The following is a 27,764-nucleotide window of genomic DNA, read 5'->3' as shown; positions in this document are numbered from 1 at the left end:
TTCAAACTAAACTTATATACTGTGTGCATATATACATATTCATTAATGTTTCCTGTAAGTTTCCTCCTATTTCTTATTTTTTGACTTTACGTCACTATTCCTTGTGGTGCATGCTTCACTTGTTGTTAGGGGGTCTCCAGTCTTCTTTTGGTGGTCTTTGGATGAAGGCTTACACTCATCCTCGCTGTCCTCTGGATGGGCTCACAGGTTTGCACGTGCATACTAAGCCTTGTGTTATGTAAGTCTACTAATTAATCCTACATTTAATGAATTTTAGGCCCATTGCCTAAAGTTGTTCCAACTTTGTCCATCTCAAGGTCGATTTCCTCTCAGGACATCACTTATCTCAAAAGCACATCCTGTACCTCAGTTTTAGCATGTAGCATCTCTAAAGGGGTACATCTGCCTTGTAACACTGATTCTCTTGATTGCTTCTAATAATATCTTTCCAAATAGTTGCAATTTAGTCAGCGCGAATCAGTTCCATTTATTACACGGTGAAACCCCGCCTCATCAGCAGGAGATAAGCCTTTGGTTTTATGAGGGGCCAAACTCCTCTCTGGAACCCTTGTTTTAGCGGCTGAAGTGGCAGAGCATCTATATAGCCCCCTTCCCCCCAGTATTTGTTATGTCAAGGGGTGGGAATCGAGTTCCCTGTCAGCACTGCCCCTGCTCAGCAGAGCCCCTGCCCTCCCAGCCCTGTCCCTGCTCCATCGCTCTGCCCCTGCGCCAGGAAAATCATTAATCTCCCATTGTTTCCCTGTGCTCCCCAGACTGCCTTCAGCGAGGAAAATCCGCTGAGGAGCCGAGCAGGAGTTTTTTCCACCCGCCCGGCGGCTGAGCCTCCATCCGGAGCTCGCAAATGCGGGGCAGCGCTGGGCGCACGGCCGGTCCCTCGGGTGCCCGGGGGTGGTGACAGCCAGCTTGTCCCCTCTGTTGTCAGTCCCAACAAGCCGCCTGCTGCCACAACACCGGGCACGGCGGCGTGACCGAGCCACAAAGCCTTCGGTCCCATCCGCCCGGGGGCTGTTCGGGGACAGAAAGGCTTTCCCTCCGCTGGTCCAGACCAGTTCTGACCTTAAAAGCAAAGGTGTGTCCCGTGTCCCGTGTGGCACGGGCCATCGTGCGCTGCTGTCCCCGCCACCTGCGGAGGGAGGGACGCCGGGGGACGCCGGTCGGTGGCCGGGAGAGGCCGCGGAAAGGAGCGCGGTGCTCGCAGGTAAAGCCCGGTGACACCTCCTGAGCCCTCCGGGACCCGCCCGGAGCCGGCCCGCTTTAACCCGCTCCGATGGGGAACGGCAGGCAATTCTCAACTCGCTTTTTCTGCCAAAGCCAAAACTGGGGGCGAGGGAGAGTAGGGACGGGCGGGTGGGGGGTGATGCTGACAGAAGTATTGGTGGCCAGCAGGTGCTTTTGGACAAGCCTCCTGCGTCTGTAGGAATAGCTGAGGGCTGAAAGCTCTGCCTTCCTTGGAGTAGGTATTTCTGTCATTCCAAAGCAATAGGAAAGTGAGCTTTTGGAGTTTTTCCTGACAGATTACCAAGGAAGAGTAGAACCCTGACTTTGGATGGTTTGAAGCAGCTTAATTAAGATACTTGTAAATATTTTATTTGAGTTTTGTTCTATTGCTTCTAAGGATTTAGCACTTTTTTGATGGAAGCTAACTGCAGGTTCAGAAATACAAGCTGCTTTAGATTATAGTTTCTTCATACTTTTCAGTCTAAATAAATTAGGATTGGACACTTTGATGATCTCTTAAACTTTTTGATTCACTTACTGCAGATTTACTTTCCTGAGTAATGAATCTCTTGCAACTTTTTGTCTTTTTTTCCTGTGAAAAATACAGTTTGCTGAGAAATGTCCAACTAAATTTAAAATGTATGTACTTAATCCATTTAAGCTGACACATGGTGTTTTCTTTAAACAAGATATTAGTTATTATATATTGTATTTTCAGCATTTTAAATTTTTGAGTGAATGGGTACAGAGAATAGGAGAAGGAAAATTCCCAGGACATTTGAGCAAATACAGACCCGTGACTACCATGCTCCTGTTAAACAAGCCTTTAATATCTTGTGAAATGCTTCTCTTATATTAAAGATTAATCTTCTGGACGTTATAAAGAGAATTCATAGGAGCCACAATTTATAAAAAAATACTGAAAGACAAGGGTCATAGAGACAGAGGGGGTTAAGCACAATTGACTTGCTACCCTTGTCAACAAGAAGTGAGGTGATTAAAGGATTTTGTTTTGCTATTTATAAAGCATAGGCTTGCTACAGAATTAAATGCATGCAAGAAGTGTATCTACTTGCATGTTTTTCTCTGGAAAAAGGTAATTATGGTGTTTGTGCATGCTGATCAGTTAATTTTGTGTGAGAAAAACTAAAGACAATTTCTATATTCAGGTTATTCAAAGTAAATAATAATAAGCATAGAGATGACAGGAAATTTTGTGCAATGCATGTTATTTCATGTATCTCATTTTGAAAACAGTCCCTTATACATTATGGGGAGAAAATTCTTTTGAAAACTTGAAGTTTGTTTTCATTGAAAGAAAAGAGTCTGCTCTTCTCCCCTCGCCCATGTAACATGCTCCAGATGGGTTTGCAATGTTCACACTATCAATGAAACTGATAAAAAAACAGTCAGACCTCTTTCACTTTAATTGCAAGGTGAAATTATTTGGGGTTTTTTTGTTGGTTTTTTTTTTTGTTTGTTTATTTTTTGTCTGTGTGTTTAAGGCAAAGACAAATCAAGTTCTTTCCAATCACAGCATCCAAAAGCAAAATACAGAGCCTGAGTGCAGTGGTCTGAAGTGCTTAGGTCCAGCAGAGGACAGGGCAGGGTGTTTGCTCATTTGTCACAGGAGACTGGTGACCCTCCCCTTTCCCTGTGGCACACATACTTCAGCATCTATCACTGCTCTGGTGGGATGAAGCCTCATGTGAGTTCAAGGAGGCTCTTAGAAGGTGAAGAAACCCTTTTGGAGGACGTGATGGGCAGCACTGGGTTATCTTCCAGCACTTTCACTCAGTGACCTCCAATGTTCCTGCAGAGCTTGGCTCCTTCCTGCCTGGGCAAGGAAGAAGGTGCTGCTACCACAAAGACTCCCAGGGCCTTCCAGGCCAGAGAAGAACGGATGAGATGGTCTCTGTCTTCCGGAGCGAGGAGATGAGCCTGAGGCAGCTCTTCCTGCAGGTGGAGGCTGCCTACTGCTGCGTGGCTGAGCTCGGGGAGCTGGGGCTGGTCCAGTTCAGAGATGTGAGTAGTGCCTGGCTGGCATGCTGAGCTGTTGGAGATGTGCCCCAGGGTGTGCTTGTCCTTCCTTCAAAGCTCTTGGGGAAAGATGCACCTGTAGGGAGGCCAAAAAGTCCACGGTGGGAGCGGGGCTGCTCTGAAACCCAAACATCATGCCAAGACCCCACCCACCCCTGAGTCCCCATCCAGTGCTCTGCATGCCCTCTGCACAGCCTTAGAACAATCCCTTGCATCGCCAGGACACAGGAAGTGTCTCCATGAAGGCCCTGTGTGACTCCTGCTGTCACAGCCGGGTTGTGTGGGAGACCACCAGGTCCTAGGCCATGAGGCATTGTCCTGCCAGCAGGACCCTCTCAGACACAATGGTGTTTGCCATCTGCACCAAAGGCACAGGTTCTCCACTGATGTTAAAAATGAGCGCAGCACTGTGCAGCCTTCAGCCCCAGGCTTGTTTTCCCTCCTGTTTTTTAGCTGAATGTGAATGTCAACAGCTTCCAGAGAAAGTTTGTGAATGAAGTGAGGAGGTGCGAATCCTTGGAGAGAATCCTGCGTAAGTAAACGCTTGTCAAATGCAATCGGCTTCCTGCCAACTGTGGTGTGGGATTTATTTCTTTAAGTGCTCTCACACTGGGGAGCAGAATTAGTGACAAAATGGTGATGTTTTCATCTGAGCCCCTGGAAATGTTTTCCATGCGTCAGCTAATTACCACTTCACCCCATATGGGCAATAAATTGTTGCCCCTGTTTTGAAAATGGTTAACTGAACTGAAAGGAGGTTAATTAGCATTTATAAAATCACAAGATAAATCTGGGGCTGGGCAGGAGGCTGGTCCAGATAACCTGACTCTTATACCAGTGCACCAGCTGTTGGCACACACTTCTTGCGGCCAAGGGCTTCAGCCTTGGGATAAGTCCTTAAAACCCAAGCGGCGGAGCTTGTGATTCCCACTGTCCTGTGGATGTGTATCCTGGGAGCTCTGCACTCTCCCTACCGCTATAGCCATGGTTGCAGCTCTTGGCACTGGTGGGGAAGCAGTGGAACCCGAGCTTTCTGCATGCCTTATTCATTGCCCCAGATAAAGGGGACCACTTGTGCCTGCAGGGAGTGGGTATGGTGACTTCAGAAGAAACAGCATCTCCACTGAGAAAGGGGGCTGGGGGTGTTCATTCCTTGGTGGCTGTGTATATGCACTGGGGTGATGGCCCTTGTACATCACTTAATCTTGTCACACCTCCACGGGATGCCTTGGCCCTGGCTGAGCAACAAGCTGGTGACCAGGATGATGCACCAGGGATGATTCTGTGCTGAGACTTCTGTGCCCTCTCCTTGCAGGCTTTCTGGAAAATGAGATGGAAGAGAATGTTGAGATAGTCCAAGGAGAAAAGTACCCAGAGACCCCCCTACCTCGGGAAATGATTGATATGGAGGTACAGAACTTGGAGTGGAGCCAGGAGAGAGAAGGGCTGTGCAGCAGGCTGTCTGTGTAATGTGCTCAGTAGAGCCCTCCCTGCAAGGAGGAATCTGGTGCCTGAGGCTGGCACAACTCTCCCTGCCCAGGGAGGTGCTCCCCAAGTTGCTGCCTCAGCACTTGGGTTGAGGCTGGTCCTGTTGCATGTTCCTAAAGGAGCCCAGGCTTTTTACCATCCCCTGTGAAACATCCCTCTGGTCCCACATATTAATGAAAAATATTGCTTTCACAGAATGCCCCCATCATCCTATGGGAGAGAATAAGAAGGTTTTGGTGTTTTACTAAGAGACCTGATGTTAGAACCCACTTCACTGCATAAAAAACCCATGACTTCCTGTCCTGCTGGGTTGTGATACTGGGGCCTGACACAAATACTTGGGCCTCACTTTTGGATATGCAAGGGATGCTTTATTCTAGCCCAGCTGGCAGAGCAGTTTACTGACAGGGTAATTTTAAAATGCTTCGTATGTAGGTGACCAGAAAGGAAAATCAGGCTTTCCAAGGGGTTCAGCTTCACAAGCAATTTGGTTTCCTGGTGTGTTCCTGGTCTCATGTCATCACCTAATTTTTGGCCTATAGCTAAGGAACCTAAACCAATGTAGGTTTCTTTTGTAGTCAGTAAGCTGACAGCCAGTCAGCCTGGGGTGTGAGATGTCTTGAGGAACCACAGAGGTACCCAGGCAGGCTGAGACAACTACACCACACACACACACCTACTTGCCTGTGCTTGGGTCAGGGGCATCAGAACTTCAATGCCAGAAGAGGACAACACACCCATCAGGGATTGTTTGCAATGGAAAAATGATGCATTGGCATTGATGAATATCTTCCTACAAAAAGTGTTTATCTAAGTGTTTGTTGAACGCTTCTGTATTCTCCCTTGGAAAAAAAAAATAAAAATTGGTTTTTGAGATTTGGTATCAGCTTGGGAAAGAGCCACTGATCTGCTTCAGAGTTTTTCTGGATGTGCTTGGACCCTAAACAGACAGTACTGGAGAAACTTGAAGCTGAGTTGCTGGAAGCCAACCAGAACCAGCAAACACTGAAGCAAAACTTCCTTGAGTTGACAGAGCTCAAACATCTGCTGAAGAAAACCCAGGACTTCTTCGAGGTGAGAGGCTCTTCCAACAGAGATGTGAAAGGTTCTTAAAAATACTTGCACTTTCATTTGGTGTATGTTGCTTTTAGAGGTCTTTACCACTAGCCATTATGAGGTTTGCAAAAACACCTCAGTGACTTTGGAGTCTGCATTGCTCCGTGAGTCAGTGGGGCTCAAAAACTTAGCTCACAGATCTCTTTGAAAATACCATTTATGTTTTTCCATTGCTAAGATATAGCTTACTTTTATTGTTTTTCCTTCAGTCTAAATCTCTGTGGAAAGCTACCTTTGGGGAAAAATCATTAAGAGAAAAAATGTGAAAATAGTTTTCAAACTGGCAATGCTGAAGAGTGTTTTTTAAAACTGGTGTTTTCCAGGCAGAAACCAATCTGCCAGATGACTTCTTCAGTGAAGACACATCTGGATTGCTGGAGCTGAGAAGCACTCCTGCTGCTACAGCTGCCAAGCTGGGGTGTGTATTGGTGATGACTTTCCCACCTGTGCTGCATTGCTGTGGCACTGGCACAGCTTCCTTCAGCTTCTTAGCAGAGAGTGCTCACCAGCCTCCTCTGCACAGCTGTTTCATGACTATAAGAGAGTGAATGTCCTCAGAAATTATCATCAAAACTCTGGTCAGGTTATGGGTCAGTGGGACAAATGGACCTCTACTTACAGACCACCAATTCCAGTGATCCTTCAGTAGGTATTGACTGAAAATTGTTATCTTGAGACATCTCACCCATGACTTCTGGACTCAGGCATCTGGCTACCAGCCTGGTCCTTGTGGATGGATGTCTAACCACAGAAAAAGCCATGGTATTGCACTGGGCTGCAGTCTGATGCTTTCTCAGAAAAGGAAAACAGGAGAATAAAGATAAACCACCACTTCAAAATTTCCACCTCCTGCCTGTGCCATTCTCGTTTGTGTGACTTTAGGCATCTCTCCGTTCTTGCATCTCAAGCCAGAATTGTCTCTTCACCTTCACCTGCTGATCTAGGAAAGTTTTCTTTAAAGAAAGAACAATAGGATAAAGCCAGTAGATTGAGATAAAAGCCAGGCTTGAGCAAGGAAGGTTTTTCTAGGAGTGCCTGCAGCAGCAGCAGAGCCCTGGCTAGCACAGACTAGAGAACAAGGGCTCCTGTGTGCTACAGGTCCTAAAAGGCATAGAATGGGCTTGTAATTTATTTATCTTGTAACTCTGCTCAGATTCACAGCAGGGGTAATAAAGAGGGAGAGGATGATCCCCTTTGAGCGTTTACTGTGGCGAGCCTGCAGGGGAAACATCTACCTGAGATACACAGAAATGGACACCCCCATGGAGGACCCTGTGACAGTAGGTACCAACCTGGCTTGCTTTCCTCTGCCCTGTGTGGGTACTTGTGACCTGCAGACACAGCACTGGTGAGCTGGGCCATGCTGCAGCACTGGCTGCCTCTCCAGAGCTCAGTGTCTGAGGGCAGGCACCCTCAGGGGTGAGATGAGAGAGGGGAAAGGTGGGATGGTTTGAGGATGGGAGATGTTTATTTGACTTTGCTTTCCCCATTTGCTACTGTTGAGGTGGTTTCCTTTTCCTGCCTGTCAGGAGGCCCAGGAGGCCTCACAGGGCTGCTGTATTACAGGGACCACCATGGAAGTGGACTGTGGCTGTGCCCACCTGGAGTTAGCCATGGAGGGTCAATTCCCCTTGGTGTCTCTGGGGTGAGCCCCATGCCCCAGTGGAACTCTGTCCCCTCTGCTCCACATCACTCCTTCCCCCATAACCCAGAGCTGCTGCCCATGCCTGTTTCCTGAAAGAGCATGTGGGGAAAACACTGCTGGTGGGAATCTGGGGATGGGGGATAAAAGCAACCAGTGGAGAGGCTGCAAAAAAAAAAAGGATACCAGCTTTTCTGCACCAGACCAGGGGTGTGTTAAATTCTGCTTGAACTGTGTGTTGCAGAGAGAAGAGGTGAAGAAGAACGTGTTCATTATCTTCTATCAAGGAGAGCAGCTTAAACAAAAAATCAAGAAGATTTGTGATGGGTAAGGCAGGCCTGTGGGCAAGTCACAGACTCTCATAGAGGTGGTTACTGGCAGTCCAGGCTGGCTGAATTTGGAACTAGATATCAGATCTCCAGCTCTCCAGCTGTCAGCTCTGCAACCAACCTCCCTTCCACTCCTCAGCTCTGCTGCTCCTTGTCATGAAAGACATCCATCACCTTGGCACTTGGAACTTGAGATCCTGTATTTTCCAAAGTGGCATACGGCTCTTGAGAGCTTCAGTTGCTAGGTTTTTAACTTGGGGCATCTAAAAGGGGAATGTTGTTTAAAAAATACTCAGCACTCTTCCCCTGAAAATCAGGGGCCCTAACTTGAGGACTGAAAACATGGTAATCCTCAACTTTCCCTCAAACCTTCCTGCATTTCTTCATAAAAAGGTGGTGCTCTAGTTTATTCAACCCTTTCTCCAAGGTCTTTGAGCAATATCTGTGTAATCAGAGACAGAGCCCAGGAGAGAAATGAAAGCTTCATACAACCTGACTTGTTTCCACCCTGTTAAGCACCTTGAAAAGATAATTCAGGTTGAATATTTTGTTACTCTTTCACAACACTAATGACCAGTGAGCTTTGTTTCAGTGAATATCAGATTTGATGAGAGGATCTGTCTGCTGTCACCAAACCCATTTCAGGTATAGCCCCTCAGCCGGGCAGGACGAGCCAAGAGCCTGAAGGGAGAGGCTGAGGAATTGCTCTTCCCTGACATCTGCACTCAGGGCAGGCCTTTCCTTACATCCTGCCTTTAATCGGAATAAAAGCAGGTAGATCTTTCATCCAGCTGGGATGACTGACTTCAGTCCCGAGAAGTGACAGAACCCTGGGGTCTGTTAGTAGTTCCTGCACTGGAATGGTGCCCTCTAAGATACCTTCTATGAGCAGTGGAGGGAAATGCCCATCCAGAGAGAAGTTCAGCCCTCCTGGGGTGGGCATCAGTCTATAAAACAGTCATGGACATGAGGGAAGGCTCCGAGCTCTCAGACATTGATTTCTGATCCTGAAGCTCAGACATCCAGGGAGTTCTGCCATAGCCATTGCGCAGGATCAGTCTGCTGCTGCCAGTGGTCTTTGAGTTTTCAGCAAGCCTTGTTCTCTTTCTGGATTACAACTTCCTGCATATAATAAAATCATAGAACAGCTTGGGTTGGAAGGAACTTCAAGAATCATTTCATTTCAACTCCCTTGCCATAGTCAGGGACATCTTCCAGTAGACCAGTTTGCTCAATGCCCCATCCAACCTGGCCTTGAACTCAGTTGTGGATGGGGCATCCACAACTTCTCTGTGGCACCCTGTGCCAGTGCCTCGCCACCCTCACAGTAAAGAATTGCTTCCTAATATTCAACCTAAACCTACTCTCTTTCAGTTTAAAGCCATTCTCTCTATGTCCTGTCACTACATGCCCTTGTAAAAAGTCCATCTCCAGCTTTCTTGTAGGCCTCTAGGTACTGGAAGGCTGTGTGCAAAGCTCTCCTTGGAGCCTTTCCTTCTCCAGGCTGGACAACCCCAATTTTATCAACCTTTCCTCATAGCAGAGGTGCTTCATCTCTCTGATCATCTTTATGGCCCTCCTTTGGGCTTGCTTCACCAGGCCCATGTCCCTCTTATGTCTCATTTCTTTTCTTGCACTTTAAATGCTGTTCAGAACCCTTCTCCCCTTCAGCATGGGCAGTTGCTGGTGGTGAATGCTTCCCACTGGACTTTCCCCTGTGCCGATGGCCTTGCGAGTCAGCAGGTCATACATTTAGAACTGGCTGGGGTTGCCCATGGAGTGCTGGAAGTTCTTCATTTTGGATGTAATTTTTTTTTTCCCCTGCAGCATTTAAAATTCCTTGCAGTCAAAACTTTTTTTTCTGGAATGAGAGTAGAAGGACAAGCGATGCCTGTCAAGATATTCATTTCATATTCATTCAAAATCACCCAAACCATAGGCACAATCTTCTGCATCTAGGTGTCAGGCAGTGCTGGAAATATGAGCAGATCCCTGCAGGAAGGTTGTGATGTTCAAAGTTTCTAGGAGCTAGTGTTGCAGATGTCTGTGGTGGTAGGTTTGTTGAAAGGAACTTCGACTGGTTTCTCTGTCTCTCTTCTCTCTTTGTCTCTTCTCTTTCCTTGTAACCAAAGGAAAATGCACCTACCAAAGACAAATCCACAGGACACTCTTTGCAGTGCTAATGAAGTCATCTTTTATGCTCCTTCCTACTTTCAAATTTTTTGGTCGCTAATATGCCCATATACATGGACGTTTTCCTGTGTGGCAGATTTCCAAATGTATTAATCCTCTGACACTCCTTTTGTGCTCTGTGGGCCATCAGCCACCCCTGGTACCCAGACCAAGACACCTTAGTCTGGTCCACCTTTAAGGCAGGGTTGACTATACCTAAAGCAGATAACAATGTCATTCCAGCCCCAGCAGGATATTTCTGCTTAGCACTAAGTCATCATTCATGACAAGTAAATATCCTGCAAAAATCATGGGACTGGTCTAAGCCAGCCTCCTGCAAGGCAGGCTAAGATTTGTTTGCAGAGCTGTGTGCCTCAGGTTACACTTGTAGTCCCTGCTTGACTCTAATTGGTAACATTAGCCAGCCAATTTCATGAGCATTAAGTCCATGCACAAATTTATTAGTGAAAGGTGTAGAGGGAGCAGGAAGGAGGAAAGCGTAAGAATTTTTCTTTTCCTTCTTTTCTTGCGGCTGCCTCAGTACTAATGTGAATACTAAACTGGGTTTATCAATGTAAGGATTCCCTGCTGAATTCTCCTGGAGCTTTCAGAGATGTCTGTGCCATTAGGGCAAAGCTGATACTCAGTATGCAAAATGGCTGTTAAAAGATCAAAGCAGCACTGCTGCAATAACGTTATTGGGAATGGGGGAACTGTACAGCATGGAGGAATAAGCTTTCAAGTTTGATTAAAAATCCTTATTAAAGATGAACTAAGAGCTGTGAAGAATAAGAAGATGGAAATAATTAGGTAGGGTGAATAACCTTTGGAAATGAATACCAGGTGTTGAGTGAGGAGAAATTCAATTCTGGAAAGGGAAGTTTAGCTGGGGACCACGTGCTGTCATTACACAGAGCTCTGGGCTGATCTCTAGGAAATTGCAGCATGTTTTGCTCAATTTGCAACTGTCCTCACTTGTATGTATGCTGGAACTGATTTTGAGGAGCAGGTGGTGAAATATCCTGCACTCAGACAAAGCCAGAATACGATGTTTGTCTGTACACAGAGCCTGCACATTTTTGTCTTTTAAGCAGAGATAGATCCCTATGACCCTGTTACATCTTTTAATTCATCTCGTGTGCAGAAAGACAGCATTTTAGCAGCCCTAACTCAGTGTATCCATGACAGGATGGTCAGGAAACACAAGAAATGTGTTGCCTTAGGTCAGGGGCAGGAGATACCTGCTCTGCAAAGAGGAGGGATCTCTTCCTGCAGATCCGATGGGCAGTATCAAAGTGGCAGGAGTAGCACATGCACTAGATATCACTGAACAAGCCAAGCAGGAGAAAAAGGAGGGATGTCTGCTGTTTTAGTTACTGCAGCACCTCAGCTCAGTTCAGGCTTGCAGGGAGAGAGCAGCAGCAGTGGCTGTAAGGTCCTGGGGGGAGCTCCTTGTGCTGGCTGTTGTGCACAGAGTCCTCTGGGACTTGCTTTGCAGGCAGGACAGGTAGCTGCACACTTCTCAGAGAGACATGCATTTCTAATTGTCTGTGCTGGGATCGTGTAGTGGCTGTACAACACTGCAGTGTGCTCTGGTGGGAGCAGCTTTACTCCAGAGTGACCTGCAGCTGGACTAGAGAAGGTCGAGTTGTGTGCTACAGCTGAAGCAGTAACTGCATGGAGCTAAGACTTTCACTCATTTTAGAATCCTACATGGGTCATACCACACTAAACAAACCCCCTGAATCTTCCAAACAGAACCTTGGGAGTAAGCTTATAAAAGCTTTTTCTAAGCTGGTTTTTCTAAGCTGATGTAACAGATACCACTCTCAGGTGTTTAAATCCCTTCACCTATCCTTCCCTTGCTCCCAAGCTGTGTAGCCAAACAAGTGGACCAGAGGCAGACAGCCATTCTCCTATTTTATCCTGGAAACGTAGTCCTTTTGTTTGTTTGTCTTTACGGGGTTATTTACTTATGCAGCCTGCCTGCACAAAGGGAGTTTGCTTGCAGTGCAGCAGCAGCTCAGCTGATGCCTTCTCCCAGTGCCTGCAGGAGAGTAGTGCAGAGACAGGGATATGGTATTTTCCCAGCCTCGGTGCAAGAGGGACATCTGTTGGCTGCTGTGTTAGCGGGGCTGCCTTTGCCAGGATGGGCTTTTGTTGAGTCTTCTCGCAAGTCAAGCAGCTTGTGGACAGAAGGGAGGTGCCTACGTGTTAGTGCTGACCTCTGTATGACATCAGGTCCTCTCTATCACCTAAGACAAGGAGTGTTTTTCTGCTAGAACAGGCGAAGGGATCCCTGTTCTCACCAAGGGATAAAGGTAGCTACTTGCACCTTTCTGCGAGACCAAGTGTGACTTTGTGGTACATGAGACTATCCTGCTGGGTCAGGAATGAAGTCCAGTTTTTCTGCCTTTGAGTTGAGAAGAGTAGAGAGGAAGAAAACTCAGTCAAATAACAGCTGTTTCTCAACTCTCTCTTACTGAGGCTAGATTTCGTGCCACAGTCTATCCTTGTCCAGAGTCTGCCACCGAGCGCCGAGAAATGCTTGATGGAGTCAACACAAGGATCGAGGACTTAAACACAGTAAGTGGAAGTGGCTTTACTGAGGACTAAACCCTACAAGTGGGACCTGCCCAGATATTTGTCCTGCCTGAAGCCATGCTGCAGACCACACAGGCTGTCCTCCCAACACCTTGTCTCGTTATCTCCATCATTTACACAGCAGCACTGTGGTGGCCACGTGATGCATGGAGTCCCAAGACCATGAACTGTAGTTCTGCTCTTGGGTGTGACATGCCCCAAGATCGTGCACAGAGCTGCCTGCAGGAGATGGCAGCTTGGGAGCACGTGGTGAGATATGGCCAGTCTGTAAGCAGCTGAGTAGGGAGCCAATCCCACAGCTCAGCAGCTCCCAGTGGTCTCCTCTACACTTAGAGTGACTCAGGACTATGCAGGGAGAGTCTTTGGTGAGCAGCTCTGTGCACCTGGTCTCGAGTGATCCTGTGTCCACACCTGCACACGCTGCTCTCCAGGATACCCCATGCATTCACACAAACAGCTCCTCTTCGTCAACCCTCTTCCCCCTGCCCTCTCCAATTAACTGAGCAGATCATGCCCCCCATGCTTCCCTATCCTGAGTGGTGCCCTGTGTTGTGCTTACAGGTGATAACACAAACCGAGTCCCACCGCCAACGGCTGCTGCATGAGGCGGCAGCCAACTTGTGGTCCTGGGGTATCAAGGTGAAGAAAATCAAGGCCATCTACCACATCCTGAATTGCTGTAACATCGATGTCACCCAGCAGTGTGTCATTGCAGAGATCTGGTTCCCAGTGGCTGACGCTGACCGGATAAAAAAAGCTCTCCATCAAGGAATGGTAAGAGAGCAACATTTTGGGTCCTTGAAGCTCTCACCTGCACTGAACTGTTTACATGTTGAGCATATGTTCAGACAGGTCTGCTACTGTAATGTGGGGCTCCCTTTTCTGTTTAAAATTGAGGTTGTCCCATTGTAGTTTGACCTTTCATCTTTTGACGGAGCTAAAGGTCAACATTAAATGTTAGCAGGTTTGTGACAGACCCCTGAGCCAGAAGTGGTGTTGTGGGGCCAGTTCTTCTATCCACTCTGTGTCTGTCCTTGTCACCGGGTTTTCAGGAACGCAGTGGCTCCACGATTGCCCCCATCCTCACTGCCATACACACCAGGATGGCACCACCCACCTTCAACAGGACCAACAAGTTCACAGCTGGATTTCAGAATATCGTGGATGCGTATGGCGTGGGCAACTACAGGGAGATGAACCCAGGTGAGAAATGTTCAACTCAACTCATGCGTCTGGTTTGCATGAGCCAAAGTCTTGAAGCTCTCTCACTATCCTAAAAAACATATTCGCTGCTGATTGAGAAATCTGAGCCATCTTGGAGCTGTTTGGTGCATAGGCATGGATTTTCTCAGGCAAATAATTTGGCTGTTGGTCTTCAGTAAATGATTGTGATGGAAATAAAGAACTATACAAATACAGGATGGAGAACAAATGTTGAGGTAGCTGTTCCGAGGAAAAGAACCAGACTCCTAAGGAAAATGTAAATTGAGCTCACTGTGTTCAGGCAAACAAGGCCAAAAGCACCTGAGAAAAATTTGAAACAATGGTAGAGACTCTCAGACAAACCACTGAGAGTTAGTAGAAACCTAGAAATGGGGGCCTATGTGAAAGGATGAGATTAACTCAGATTGTTGAGGCTGAGCTGGTTGAGAAACATGATAGTAACCTTTAAATACATTTTTGTGTTGCAAAACAGAATGCAGTTGTCTACACATGATGTTTATTATGGTAAGACAACAAACAAAGGATAAAACTTCAAGGAAGGTACAGGTCATACAATTGAACATTCTTTGTGATGGTAAAGCTAGTTCTGCACTAGATCTGACTGCTTGGCATGTAGGGGAGGGATTGAGGAGCCTTTGAGGGCAGTACCTGTAAGGAACAGCCTGATGGGGTAGAGTGCTTCTTTGATGAGCCCTTTTTGTTTAGAGGGAGCTGAGCTTCTTGACCTTTCCCTCCTGCAGCTCCCTACACTATCATTACTTTCCCCTTCTTGTTTGCGGTGATGTTTGGGGACTGTGGCCATGGTGCTGTCATGCTGGGCTTCGCACTCTGGATGGTCATTAATGAGAAGAGCCTTCTGGCCCAGAAAAGCACTAATGAGGTGAGTACCAGGGCACTGGGTACGCCCTGTCAGCATAAGGAAAGGCTCATCAGCCCCCTCTGATAAAGGGGACATCCAGCCTCCCAAAGGCTGTGTGGAGATGGCTCAAAGACACCCGTGAGGCAGAAGTTTGGCAATTCTACCTACTTATAAACAGAGGGCCTAAGAGACCCAAAATTTTCTATGAATAATTGTATATATACAGATTAGTACAATCAAGTCTACTTGTTGGTTGAGGCCCACCAATTGACCAATGGACCTACAGGTACTTTGGTCATGGGCACTGCCTTCTCCCCCTGCAGATCTGGAACACCTTTTTCAGCGGGCGCTACCTGATCCTGCTCATGGGCATTTTCTCCATGTACACTGGCTTCATCTACAATGACTGCTTCTCCAAATCGTTCAACTTCTTTGGTTCTTCCTGGCATATCATCCCCATGTTTAAAAATAACACTTGGAAGTAAGTGCTAAATGTAAGAGGGAAGTAAAAACACACCAAATGGAGCATGTAGGCTTGGAAAGAGAGACTGCCTGTGTGGGGAAGGGAAGGACTCCCTGCTGTGGATGCAGTCATGAATGAATCAGAGGTTTTGTCTGACACACACAGATGAACTCACTATTGAAATGGAAATGTAGAGTCCCCGGGAACACGCCTGTTTGTTCAGGCACTGATGTGCATAAAAATCTGCAGGTGTCCAGGACTGATGCATAGAGAATTATCAGTGTGAAGGAGGCTGCCATTGTGTGGGGCCCATTTACATGCACACAAGTGCAGGATAACAGGTCACAGAAAGGCTGGAGTCAGCCACAGATATCCTGTGGTAGTCCTCAGCACACCTCACATAAATATACCGTGGGCTTCAACGGGGAGATTAAGCTGCAAAGGTAATTTCCCTTTCCTCTTGTAGTAAGGATGTGCTTCTAGACAACACAGTGCTGCAGTTGGATCCAGCAGTCCCAGGAGTTTACTCTGGAAATCCATATCCATTTGGAATAGATCCGGTAATTAAACTAAATTTCTCTAAGATAATTTGTATTTCAATCCTGTTTCTACGTATCAGGTACATCAGTAGTTTCCTACACTCTCTCCTGAAGCTGTGCTTTTCACTCCTTGCTCTTTGTTCCTTACACAGTTATTGTGGTTTAGCCCCAGCCAGCAGCCAAGCCCCACACATCCCCGTGCTCACTCCCCCACCAGTGGGATCAGGGAGAGAATTGGAAGGGTGAAAGCTGGAAAAAACTCATGGGTGGAGATATAGACAGTTTATCATGGAAAGCAAAAGCTGTGCACACAAACAAAGTAAAGAATCAAGTCATCTCTTCCCATGAGCAGGCAGGAGTTGAGCCTTCTCCAGGAGAACAGGGGCCTATCACATCCAAGGATGACTTGGGAAGACAAATGCCATCACTCCAAATATCCCCCGCCCTTCCTCCCTGCACTCTGTACACTGAGCACGATGTCATACGGTCTGGAACGTTCCTTTGGTCAGTTTGGGTCACCTGTCCTGGCTGTGTCTCCTCCCAGCCTCCCGTGCACCCCCAGGTTCCTCACCAGCCTCATGAAAAGCAGCAAAAGCCTTGGCTCTGTGTAAGCCCTGCTCAGCAATAGCAAAAATATCTCTACACCATCAACCCTGTGTTCAGCACAAGTCCAAAATACAGCCCCATACCAGCCACTAGGAAGAAAAATATCTCTAACCCAGGCAAAATCAGCACATTCCACTTATTCCATACTATTTACATTGTGCTCAGGTTCCACACTATTCAACACAACTTTATTAACCACCACTTACCCTCCCATTCATCAGTCCTTCTGATGCTTTCTTTTAGCAATTAGCAATTAATATATTGCTGGTTCTGCACAGGCAGTAGCAAAATGGTAAGCAGGAAGAAAGTTTGATTTTCCTGGAGAGTGGTCTTGTGCTGCAGTCTCTTTTCTACCACACATCTGCTGGAGTCTGTTTCCTTACTTGAGTACTTGACCCATTCCAGAGATACCTCACCAGTTTGAAGGCAAACTTTCAAATTTCTTGTGATCTGTTTGTCACGTGGAATGTAAACTAAATGCCAGTATATATAAACTTAGCCACATTTTCTTCTCTGTGCCCTATTTCCTTTTTTCTTGTTATTCTGTCTTTATCATGTATTGAAATGTACTTTTTAGCATCAAGCTTTCCTGTTTTAATCTTCATATTAGCCAAATAACCCCTGTCCCTGCTGGTTGCACTCTCATTTCAATTGGTCACCCAAAGAAACTCTGTCCTCCCCTTGTTTTCAGAGACATTGACCTTGTAGTCCTTTTTTTATAAACTCAGCTTGAAAGCTCTTCCCAGGATGTGGGCAGTCTGGTCCAGAAAATCACTTCAGAAGCAGCTGAGTTTTCTGCATGTTGCCCTGATACATCTCTAATTTAGGCTGACCTAGACTACCTCTTCCAACCTGGCTTCTTCCTGTTAAAGAGCATAAAAGTCTTGTCTGGGAGGGAAGAATGGCTGAACAAGTGCTGGCAGGAAAGGGGTGGACTGGAAGCACCAGCCGCTGCCTGACCCTCTCTGAGGAGATTATCTGTGTCATCTGCCCTGATGGCTCTTTGCACTTTGCAAATCTTGCTGGGATGACTGAGGTGTATCAGACTTTATGGAAAAAAAGTCATCCTGAAATGAGGAAGCTCGGCAGTCTCTTTGGTATCCAAAGAGGCAAAGCACATCAAACATGCAACAGTGAATGTTTCACCCTCCAAATAATCCTGTTTTCCTCCTTTCTCTTCAGGTACTGTACTCAGTGTTTGAAAAGGGATGTCTACTTACTGTCTCTGAGGACAGAAGACTTTGGGATCTAGGAAGTTTGAGAAAAAAGGAGAAGCAACCTTGAAGCTCTGTAGCATAAAAAAGGCAGGACTGAGAAGGGATGTATGTCCTAGCATAACTAAAAAGGTAGTGCAGAGGGGCAGGCAATAAGTTGATCTCCATGGACAAAGAGTTGGAAAGAGTTTTTTCTGTTCAAACAAGAAGTTTGAAAATGCTCTGTCCTTAGTACTTCTCTGGTGAGGGTGGAGCTAATTTTGGTAGCAGCAGGAGGGATTTTCTCATGCCTTTCCACTTTTGCTAAAGAAGATGACTCAGCCTGAGGACAGGAAATGGCACAGAAAAGATTTAGGTTCTGCTACCAGCCTTTGCAGTGGTTTCTGGAGGACTGAAGCAAAGTCATGGGATCATTTTAAATCCTTGTTATTTCCTTTGTTAGGCAAGTCTAATACTGTATACATTTTAGATGAATACCTTGGCAGAGGGCAAAGTAATAAAAGGAACATCTACATTTCCGTGCCTTGCTACCCTCTTACTAGAACTGGTAGGAGTAAATTGATGGTGTGAAAGCAACAATTTCCACAAACCTTTTATTGATCAAACAGCTGAAAATCTTGTTCTTCTCTCTCTCTCCCTGTTCCTTTACCCAAAGATCTGGAACGTTGCATCGAACAAGCTGACTTTCCTGAACTCCTACAAAATGAAGATGTCGGTTGTCATAGGGATTGTGCACATGATTTTTGGGGTGATACTCAGTCTCTTCAACCACATGTAAGTTCATTTCACCAAGCCTATTGCTGCAGCAGCACACAAGTCCTCATCACTAAACTGGTGTCCTTCATTCAGAGAAAGCCCCATATTTTGGGCTGATGACTTGACCTTTCCCTGGTGTGAGTAGAAGTGTCCTGTGCACTGACTCACACAATGGTTGATACACAGTGCTAAGTCCAAAGCACAGCCTTAACATTGCAGTATTTTCTTCAATAAACTCTCTTTTTAGCTTATTGCCTTTTTTTTTCTCCCTCAATTTATTCCCAATTCTGCAGAAATATTGAAGCACACTAAATTAAAAAGATGTAGCACCTCCCACTTTTGACAGCTTTTCTCTTGAAAGACAAGCTCTTTTGGCCTAAACCCAAAGACACTGAAATCTTGCAGGGTGTGTGCATGTGCATTTCACCTAGCTTAGCAGCCCTTGGTCAGGATTTGTGGGTGTACTTTTCTCTATCTCTGCCTCTGTGTTTTGCAACAACAAATAAAAAATGGTGATAGAGTGCAGGGGCTGACACTGTCGTGTTGAGAGGCTCTCCAAAGCTGCAGTGTGTGTAGTGACCTTCAAGGACAGAGAGTCTTTCAGAGGACCCTACAGGATTTATACTACACCTTTCTTGGCATATAATGCTCAACTTTGTGAATATGACATTTTTTGAAAATTGGATAATTATTTATTGAAAATAAAACCCTTTTATTTCAGAGTATTAATCTTTTGGGGTGCTGAGATACTGGCAGGTCAAGTACAAAAATCTGAAGATAATCAGTATAACAGAGCTTTTGTATTTAAACAATGGCTTTCATTGATAAAGCCTGTAATTATGGACTTCTTTCTTGGCTAGTGGTAGTTGTAAATTTATTAGGTTATTTTCCAAAAGCTAAGTACTGCCAGACTTGGGTGTAAACTTGTATTAATATCTAGTATATTAACTGTAGTTTTCTTTCCTGATTCTTTCCAGCTACTTCAGGAAATACATAAACATCATCCTTCAGTTCATTCCAGAGATGATTTTTATTATCTCTCTCTTTGGCTACCTGGTCTTCATGATTATTTTCAAATGGTGTCATTTTGATGTCCATTCATCCCAGAGTGCACCAAGCATCCTCATCCACTTTATCAACATGTTTCTGTTCAATTATAGTGACACTTCAAATGCTCCATTGTATCTGCATCAGGTATGGATCAAGCAGCCTGTGGTTTTGTGTTTGCAGTGGGTGTTGTGGAGAGTGGGCATAAAGATACAGGCTCAGAAATTCAATCACAAGTGTCAGTCACAGAAATAAAGTTTATTCTTCTGGTATTTGTGTTGGCCTTGTCAACAGGGAGGAGAGAGCAGCTATCAGTCAGTGATGCAGAGGAAATCTCTTTGCTAGTGTCGCTCTTACAAGAATAATGATGCAGTTGCAGATATTACTGGGGGAAAAAATCAAAGTGTGAATAGAGATACAAAGCTGTATTGCAGGCATGCTATCCTGCAGTCTGGTCACAATGCTAGAGACATCTCCCTTTCTTGATAAGTTCCTATTTCATCTTTGGAAAGCTTTAATACTTCATATTTTCACTTGAAAAAGTGGAAGTAGCTAGAGGATTTTCTGGCAGCTTTTTGTCAGAAATAACTCCTCTTGGGAGTTCACTTTAGAAAAAATAAAAAGCACGCAAAAAAATCTCCCCTAAGAGAAAACTTGTTTTAAAGTCATCTCTATTTATATTCTCAGAACATGGATTTTTTCTTTCTTTCTTTCTTTGATTGATTTTACGTCAGCAGCATCAATGAAGAAATCTGCAAGCAAGTGCTGCATCCAGCCACATGTGTGCACCCACATTTACACAGTTGCATACTGGGCACTCCAACATGAGCTCAGTTTTAGGGAAAGCTGGTGAGTCAGAGCTAGTAGAGAGCCCTGATCAGGTCCAAGTAGCTGTGTTAAGGATTCAGGGGAGTTTGGAAAAACACAGTCTTGCCAACCTTCAAAGGTCTTTAGTTAACATTGTGCTTTGTAACAACCCAAAGCTTTCCCAAGGTGGCAATTTTTTTCTCATATTCCTATCCCCCTGCCCCACCAGGAACAGAATGTGCTCTCTGCCTGGGTAGTCTGAATGAAAATATTGTATGAGCCCAATCATAAGGTGATCAAACATCTGAGCCAGCTTCGAAAAAATGCAGAAGTTGTGGTTTGAGGTTTCCTTTGTTTGTTTTGTTGTTTTCTGGAAGTACAGACAGTTATGTCAGTGATAGGGGTGCCATACTGCAATGTAAGCACACCTTATATTGTGGGGACAATCTGTTACCAAGCCTAAGCTGTGGAGGTTCAATTCCTCCTGGAACTGCAGATGTGGAGTAAATCCAGGGCAAGACTTGAGTGACTTGGCTCTTCCTGCAGCCTTTCTACACTGATCAGAGCAAGGCAGACTGACTGACTCACACAGAGTTAGGACATTCACTTGGCACACTGAGCAGCCGGGTTCAAGTCAATAGCATGGGATTTTGGTAAATTAACCCTTTTCAGTATGAAAACCTTTCACCTCCAGGTCTCCAACCATCTCTAGCTGAACGTGCTTTTCTCACAAGCAGAGGATGCACAGCCAAATACAGTAAATACAACAGGGAGTTGTATTTGTTATATTAGAAAAAATTACCATTATATAGAATCAGATTTCTAAACCATAAACATAGTTGGCTAAAGGAAGTAAAGAAATATTTTGCTCTTGTTGTTTTGTCTTTTAGAAAGAAGTGCAGAGTTTCTTGGTCATATTTGCTCTGATTGCTATTCCCTGGATGCTCCTAATTAAACCTTTCATCCTCAGAGCCAACCACCAGAAAGCGCAGCGCATGGTAAGGGATGTGGATCAGTTAGGGGGTGATTCAGTACAGCAAAGAAAAAGCTGGGGAAACAGACCCCAAAAACTCTTTGCAGTGATGTAATTCTGTGTTTCTCTGACCTCAGGCTTTCTCTGACCATTTCAAAGTCATATGCCCAGGACATGTGTATGGACATGTCTAAACTATCTAAACTAGAATCAGAGAATGGCTAAATTTGGCAGGGATCACTGGAGGGATCTGGTCCAAACTCCCTGCTCAAATTGGGTCCCCTAGAGCTTTTTACTCAGGTTTGTGTCCAGACAGCTTTTGAATATCTCCAGTGAAGGAAACATTTCCCTGGAAGCAGGAGCTTTGCTGGCAAGGGCAGACCCTATTTGTTAAGCTGACACCAAGCTCTTTCACCTATTGAATCCAAAATCAAACAAGATTCAATGAAGATTGAAGTGCTGGTAAAGCCAAGACAGGGAAAATACCTCATACAAATGTCAGTCCACAATCTCCACAAACCATTAGTTTGCTGCTCTGTAGAAATGGGGCATCTGTGAAAGTCCTGGCCTTGGAGAGAGCAACAGCGCTCGAAGGAGAGGCTTGATTTAAAAGCTGTTGCCTGCTTTCTAGTAGTTATTTCTTCGTTAAGTGATTGCCTTCACATTAACAGAGCCCTCCTTCCCATGGGCTCTGTGGTTTGCCCACAGCTTCTCAACACACAGCTGCAGCAGCTGCAGTTTCCCAGTTGATCATTAATTCTCTCCTTTATTACACTAACAGGACTTTACTTGTCAGTCAAGATTTACTTCTCTTTATAGTCAGAGTTAGTGCCTGGAGTACCTTTTATAGGGCACAGATGTTTCCATCTGAAGAACGAGATGCTGGTTTTGCTGCTTGACCTTTTCCAACCCAGTCACTTCTGACCTATAATTGAAAGCCATGTCCCTGGGAGACCTTTTCAGCCCTTCCTGTGCACTGTAATTTCTTTTGTCATTCTTCTGGAATTTGGATGAAGGCTTGACATGGCTGGCTCCATCTTCTGCTTTTATGCCAGGAACATCTGACAGGTTTTACCCACCTCCTGTTGTGCCCCCATATTTCTGTTCAATTTTCATATGTTAGCTGTCTGATCATATCCTACATTCCCCCAGATTTATATGTTTGCAGCAAAGTCTGTTTTCTATGCTGACATTCAGGTAAAGCAAAGATAAAGCGGGTGTGACAATCATTACTGCTGCAATAGGAAACAATATGTTGTCAGGAGACTTCTCCCATGAAACCTGCTGGAGGCTATAAAGGGTGACAAGGCAGAGCCTGACAGAAGCCATGAGGTCTCTATTTGGTTATGCTGTATAATAGGACCATTAGATCAGGTTGTTCAGGCCTCTAGAAAAGTCCTGTAATAATTGCAGAGAGGTTGCCATGAGGTTTTTGTCAATTTAAAATGAATCAAGAGCTTTGAATTTTATTTCTGCCAGTTTCCAAGAACTGTGTGACCTTCATCAAGTCATATGATCCTCCCAGGTTTTGTTGCTATTTCACTTGACACTAATTCCTTTGATTTGCACCCATCTAATTGGGATCACCAGCTTTAAAGGTAACTCAGTTTACTCATTTGGTGATAAAAGTGATGGATCTTCTCATGGTGGGAACAAAGAGTGCATTGTGACACTAGAAACTAGCTACAAAATAGTTGGAATAGTTGGAATTATTCCAGTAGCACTGGAATATGCTCTAGGATGGAAAATATTTAGGTATTATTAGTCATTTGGTGGGAATATTCAATTTCTGTGGTCCATGATGACTACTGCTGAAACTTTCTTAGTTTTCATGATATAATCCTCCATGTGTTACCCATTATGAGGTTATTGAGGGAATTCTGTGCCATGGACTTTTTCGTTTTGGTATCAACCAAACAATACTGCGTTTTGTTTCTGAAAGATCCATTCTCAAGCCATCTCAGGAAATTCAGGAGGTGAAAATGAGGCAGATGTCCCAGAGACCAATCACTCCAAGAAAGCTTCCCAGGGAGACCACAGTGGTGGCCATGAAGGACATGAGGGTGATGATGAAGAGGTAAGAAAATTTGGACAGAAAATTGATCAGACAAACACAGCAGCAGAAGACACAAAGTCAAGCAGAAGACTTTTGCAGAGTTGTCAGCTCTTCTTTCTAAAAGATATCAACACATGCTGTTGTAACAGTTCATGTTTCCAAACAGAGTAATTCAGTAATTCAACTTCCATTGAATTCATTCCTCTAATTTTTTCCTTTGGTTTTGCCTGGTGGTGGCAGGCTTTCTTGCAAACCTCAAGCTTTTGTTTCTTCAAGGGTGGTTGTTTCACTTCCACATTGCACCCAGAGAAGGTCAACACTTTACCAAGAGTCAGTGAGCTTTCCTTCCTCTAAATTGCAAAGGAGCATTTAAAGCTGGCAGACTAAATTGTTGACTAGGGAGAGAATCCTTCCTTTGGCAGATATTGTCAAAAGCTTCTACATTAGGAAGCAACACAGGAAAAAGTGACAAAAATGTTTGTAGCACTTGGGAGTATCAACAATATTGAGTGTGGATATGGCTGGCTGTTCCCAGTCACAGGGAATCTTCACAGATTTGCTTATTCATTATCATGAGATAGAGTTATTCAGTGATATCTCCCAAAATGTGTATGCCCATAGACAGTCTGAAAGCCCCTATTTTACATAAGAATTTCTGTCTCTACAAGAAATCAAAGTCTGGCAGCAAGTGGATTGACATTTAAGGATTTTAAATCGTAAGAGTGGAACATGAGCTGCTCCCCAAACATTTAGTTTTCACTGGAATCGTATTTCTTCAGCGAGAATGTGTGGGGAGATCATACAGAACTGGCACTTTTCAGAGCAGTCTCTTTTCCTGGGAAATACCTTTGTGCTGCTGAGGACATAGCAAGAAAAGGAGTACGAAGAGCCCTTGGTGGAGTGTTGCTCTTAGCCAGAAAGCCCTGAAGTGAGAACTAGTAAAACTTTCTCGGTTTCATGTTGTTTCAGTTCAATTTTGGAGACATATTTGTCCACCAAGCTATCCACACCATTGAATACTGCCTTGGCTGCATCTCCAACACAGCCTCCTACCTGCGACTCTGGGCTCTGAGCTTGGCCCACGCACGTGAGTGATTGTCCCCTTTTAGTCTCCTCATGCTGGACATGGCTTCTGCTGGTGTTTGACTATTCCTGCAAATTTCTTCATGAAATCCAAATTTCTACTTGTGGACATTTATGTGTCAGGATGTTTTTCTTCTGGTTAGATCACTCCGAGTGTTTCATGGTGGGCATCTCAGTTTTCAGAGGTGGTCCCTGGCAGCTCTAATTACATTCACTGGTTGGGGCTCCTTTCCTGTGCTGCTCTGTAGGCACCCCTCATGGTGTGTGGCACAGTGAGAGGAGCAGCCCACTTGTGTAGTCCAGTCCAAGGAGGTGAAGGAAGCATGGGAGCCATAGCTGCTTTTCCCAAGAAGCTCTTGTTATAGACTTAGGGTACGCAGATGAATGCCAAAATTAATTGAGACAGTTCTTTTGATTTTGTTCACCAAACAAGAAAGAAAAGGTCTGGCTCAAGAGCTTCTGGAATTTGTAACTTTCACTGGGATTCTTCCCAGAAACATTCAGTGGAACATCACATTCCATGAGAAATATTTCATTTCAATGAAATACCTTTCAATGTCTTTTGTCTTGATTTCTGTTAAAAATAGATGCTCAAATACTAGAAATTGCCTCAGGCTGGAACTTAGATTTTCAATGTTTCTAGTTTTTCTGAAATGTTTTTTATTAAGATTGTTGTAATGCCTCTGGCTAGGAATTGCACCTGCCCCAAAGAATTGTGCACACAAAAAAAGGAAAATAGAAAGAGGAGGGGGGCTATGCTGTGGTGTGCCATGGATTGACAGGTGTAAGCTGTACTTCTTGTCACAGAATTGAGCTTAGTAGGAGTGGGGTGAAAGCTGATACACATTAGCTTTACATGGAGAACATACCTAAATAAAATAAAGCAACTAAAAAACTTAAAGGCGTGTATGTTCTACAAACTGAGAAAAATGGGTGAGCTGGCAGACTGCATGCTGTGTCTGTCCATAGCTACTGCTCAGCACTGTTTTCCCTTTATTTCCTCCTGCAGAGCTGTCAGAGGTCCTTTGGACCATGGTGATGCACAACGGGCTCAGCAGCAGCGGCTGGGCAGGGCTCATCGCCATCTTCATCATCTTCGCAGCGTTTGCAGTGCTGACAGTAGCCATCCTGCTGGTCATGGAGGGGCTCTCAGCCTTCCTACACGCCTTGCGCCTGCACTGGTACGTGGAGAGGTCCTCTGGAGCTTTTCCAGATCAGTCTTTGGGAGGGAACAGGCTGCGGGAACAGGTGGGCACAGTGTTAGACGTGCTGTGCCAGTGCATTGGAACATTAGTTGCCTTTGGCAAATGAAGTGAGGGAGACTCTTCCAAAGGGAGCCGAGAGATCCCTGCTCTGACCGGCTCCCTGGAGTAACCTGCTTGTCTTCCTGCACCTGTGCTGGTGATCAGCATGTGAGGCAAATGGCAGCCTGCAGGTCTGTCCCAGGAAAAATGCAGAGCCACTGAGGCCCCTTTGAGCTGCATGACAAGGCACAAAGGCAGCACAGCCACACCACTGGCTGTGGATCCCACCCAAGGATCTAACAAGACAGCTGCCAAGGGCAGCTTGCATCATCAGCCCAAGGTGAGCTTCAGCCTGCTTAGGCTTTGTGGCAAACCAGTTCCAAGTTAGCCCATGTCGGCCTTGACTGATCATCAGTCCAGGCAAGGACAGCAGTGTGGACACACCATCAGTGTGTGAGCAAGAACAAGGTGACAAAACACCCCCCACCATAACTCAGCACCCTACCTGAGCCTCAGGCTGTGGTCTTTTTCACTGAGTAATGTCCCAGCACAAGTCATAAACACTGCCAAGGCAAACCAGGGTGCTGCTGCTGGTCATTGTGCAGGGAGGAGGAGGTGTCTGTCTCCCACTGGTGTCCAACCAGCAGGTGGTTATCCCAGCTCTCAGAGCTGCTAGAGGCAGGCTGCCAGGCAAGGTTCTGCTGACTGGCCTCATGATGAGCATTTCCAGCCCGGCTTGATGGAAAGTCAGAGCTGATGTGTGCCACGTTGCTCCCTGGGCTGCCTGTGTCTCACTGCTGGTCCCATAAAGGGCCTAAATTTGCAGCTTAGAGTACATCTTGTGGCCTCCCTTTTCCCATGGGTGCCATGTTTCAGCCTCTTGGCTGGCTGTAAGTCCTGCCTACAGGCAACACTGATGCCTCCTTCTGCTTCTCCCTAGGGTGGAATTTCAGAACAAGTTCTACGTGGGAGCTGGGTACAAATTTTCTCCATTCTCCTTCAGTCACATCATCAATGGCACTGCAGAAGAGTAAAACCAGTGCATCACTGCTTCCCTCCTCAGACCAGGCTCTGCTTCCTTGTGGTGGCTCACTCTACAGAGTAGGGTACATGGGATGAAAGAGAATGGGACATGACCCTTGAAAGAAGAGCTGCAGATGAGTATGTCCTAGCTACACTCCAATATACTGCTGTATCAGCCAAGAGCTGACCTATATCGGCTGGGCTGGCTGGACCCTTGGCTGAGACTCCACTGATGTCTGCCAAATACCTGGTCCTCAGCATTTGATGGGGTCAGCTGCCTACTGTGTGGTTGAAAAGAGGAGATGCAGTTTTGGAATTAAATCGGTTATTAACAACTGACTCACATGCATTTTGCTCCATTTGCTGCCTTTTCATAGTGGTATATTTCCTTCCAAGGAAAATATGTTTTGTCTGTGGTTGATCATATGATGTGATTAAGTCCCTTATAAGATTTCAGCCCTTCATTTAGCACACAATGCAAACCATCTCAAACACAGATCGTATTGCAGGCTTGTAATTTTCTACATGCTCTACTAAAATACCATCCTTTTTCATCTGATTTGCCCCAGGGCCTGACAGCACTGGATTATAGAAATGTACACACATCATCACTTAACAAAAGTGTTAGTTTTGAGCTGTGTAAACAAAAGTTTCCACATTGGCAGCCATTTTATTTATCTTTATTGACTTGTTTGTCACTGAAGACTCAAGACGACTCCCCTTGTGCTGTATTTTTCAAGATGTTAAAGCAGATTGTGTAGAAATGCTAATACCTAATGATCAGAAAGAAAAGTGGAATCAAAACAGTTGGCATGAATTTGAAGTACTGATGTACTGTGATCTTCTGAAATATTCATGAATTACTAATCCTTCAAACTGAATAGTGTTAGTCATAACAGGCTATGTTTTTTTTAACCCTGAACTATGTAAAGAAAACAGAGTACACCAAGGGATTTGGAGTGGAGAATGCTCCCTTCCAAGGGGCGTGACTGAACAAGCCCTTATTTTCAAAACTCACTGCCTTGATATCCAGCTCCACCAAAAATCCCACGTGGGAGTGTTCCCAGCAGGACACACAGTGTTAGAGTCATCACAGGTTACGTTTCTGCAGTAGTCAGGCTTGAGAGTCTCCTCCAGCTACAGTGACAGGGGAGAAAATACAGCCCCAACCCAAGCAGTTGTCCCAGTTTGTCCCTTGTGGCCTCAAGAAGCCATACTGGTGTTGGGCAGCAGTGACAAC

At 45.4% G+C, this 27,764-nt stretch overlaps 1 protein-coding gene across 1 annotated transcript; it reads left to right on the top strand.

The window, feature by feature from the left end:
* Positions 1-1,054: 1,054 nt before the first annotated feature.
* Positions 1,055-26,863, top strand: ATP6V0A4 (ATPase H+ transporting V0 subunit a4). Its single transcript, XM_005527896.3, has 21 exons — positions 1,055-1,219; positions 3,059-3,264; positions 3,733-3,811; positions 4,595-4,689; positions 5,716-5,841; positions 6,207-6,301; positions 7,037-7,163; positions 7,770-7,852; positions 12,519-12,612; positions 13,192-13,404; positions 13,683-13,833; positions 14,595-14,734; positions 15,037-15,194; positions 15,643-15,736; positions 18,191-18,309; positions 19,269-19,485; positions 21,036-21,143; positions 23,061-23,195; positions 24,144-24,261; positions 25,267-25,438; positions 26,442-26,863. Exons 2-21 carry the CDS (start codon positions 3,148-3,150, stop codon positions 26,533-26,535), a joined length of 2,535 nt encoding a protein of 844 aa, XP_005527953.1. The 5' UTR covers positions 1,055-1,219; positions 3,059-3,147; the 3' UTR covers positions 26,536-26,863.
* The last annotated feature ends 901 nt before the right edge of the window (positions 26,864-27,764 follow it).

Source organism: Pseudopodoces humilis, chromosome 5 (assembly GCF_049639895.1).
Source record: "Pseudopodoces humilis isolate 2021_Gansu_Grassland_sample_001 chromosome 5, ASM4963989v1, whole genome shotgun sequence".
Classification (NCBI taxonomy): Eukaryota; Metazoa; Chordata; class Aves; order Passeriformes; family Paridae; genus Pseudopodoces; species Pseudopodoces humilis.
Note: the sequence above shows the minus strand (reverse complement) of the source record. Positions and strands in the feature narration are given on the sequence as shown.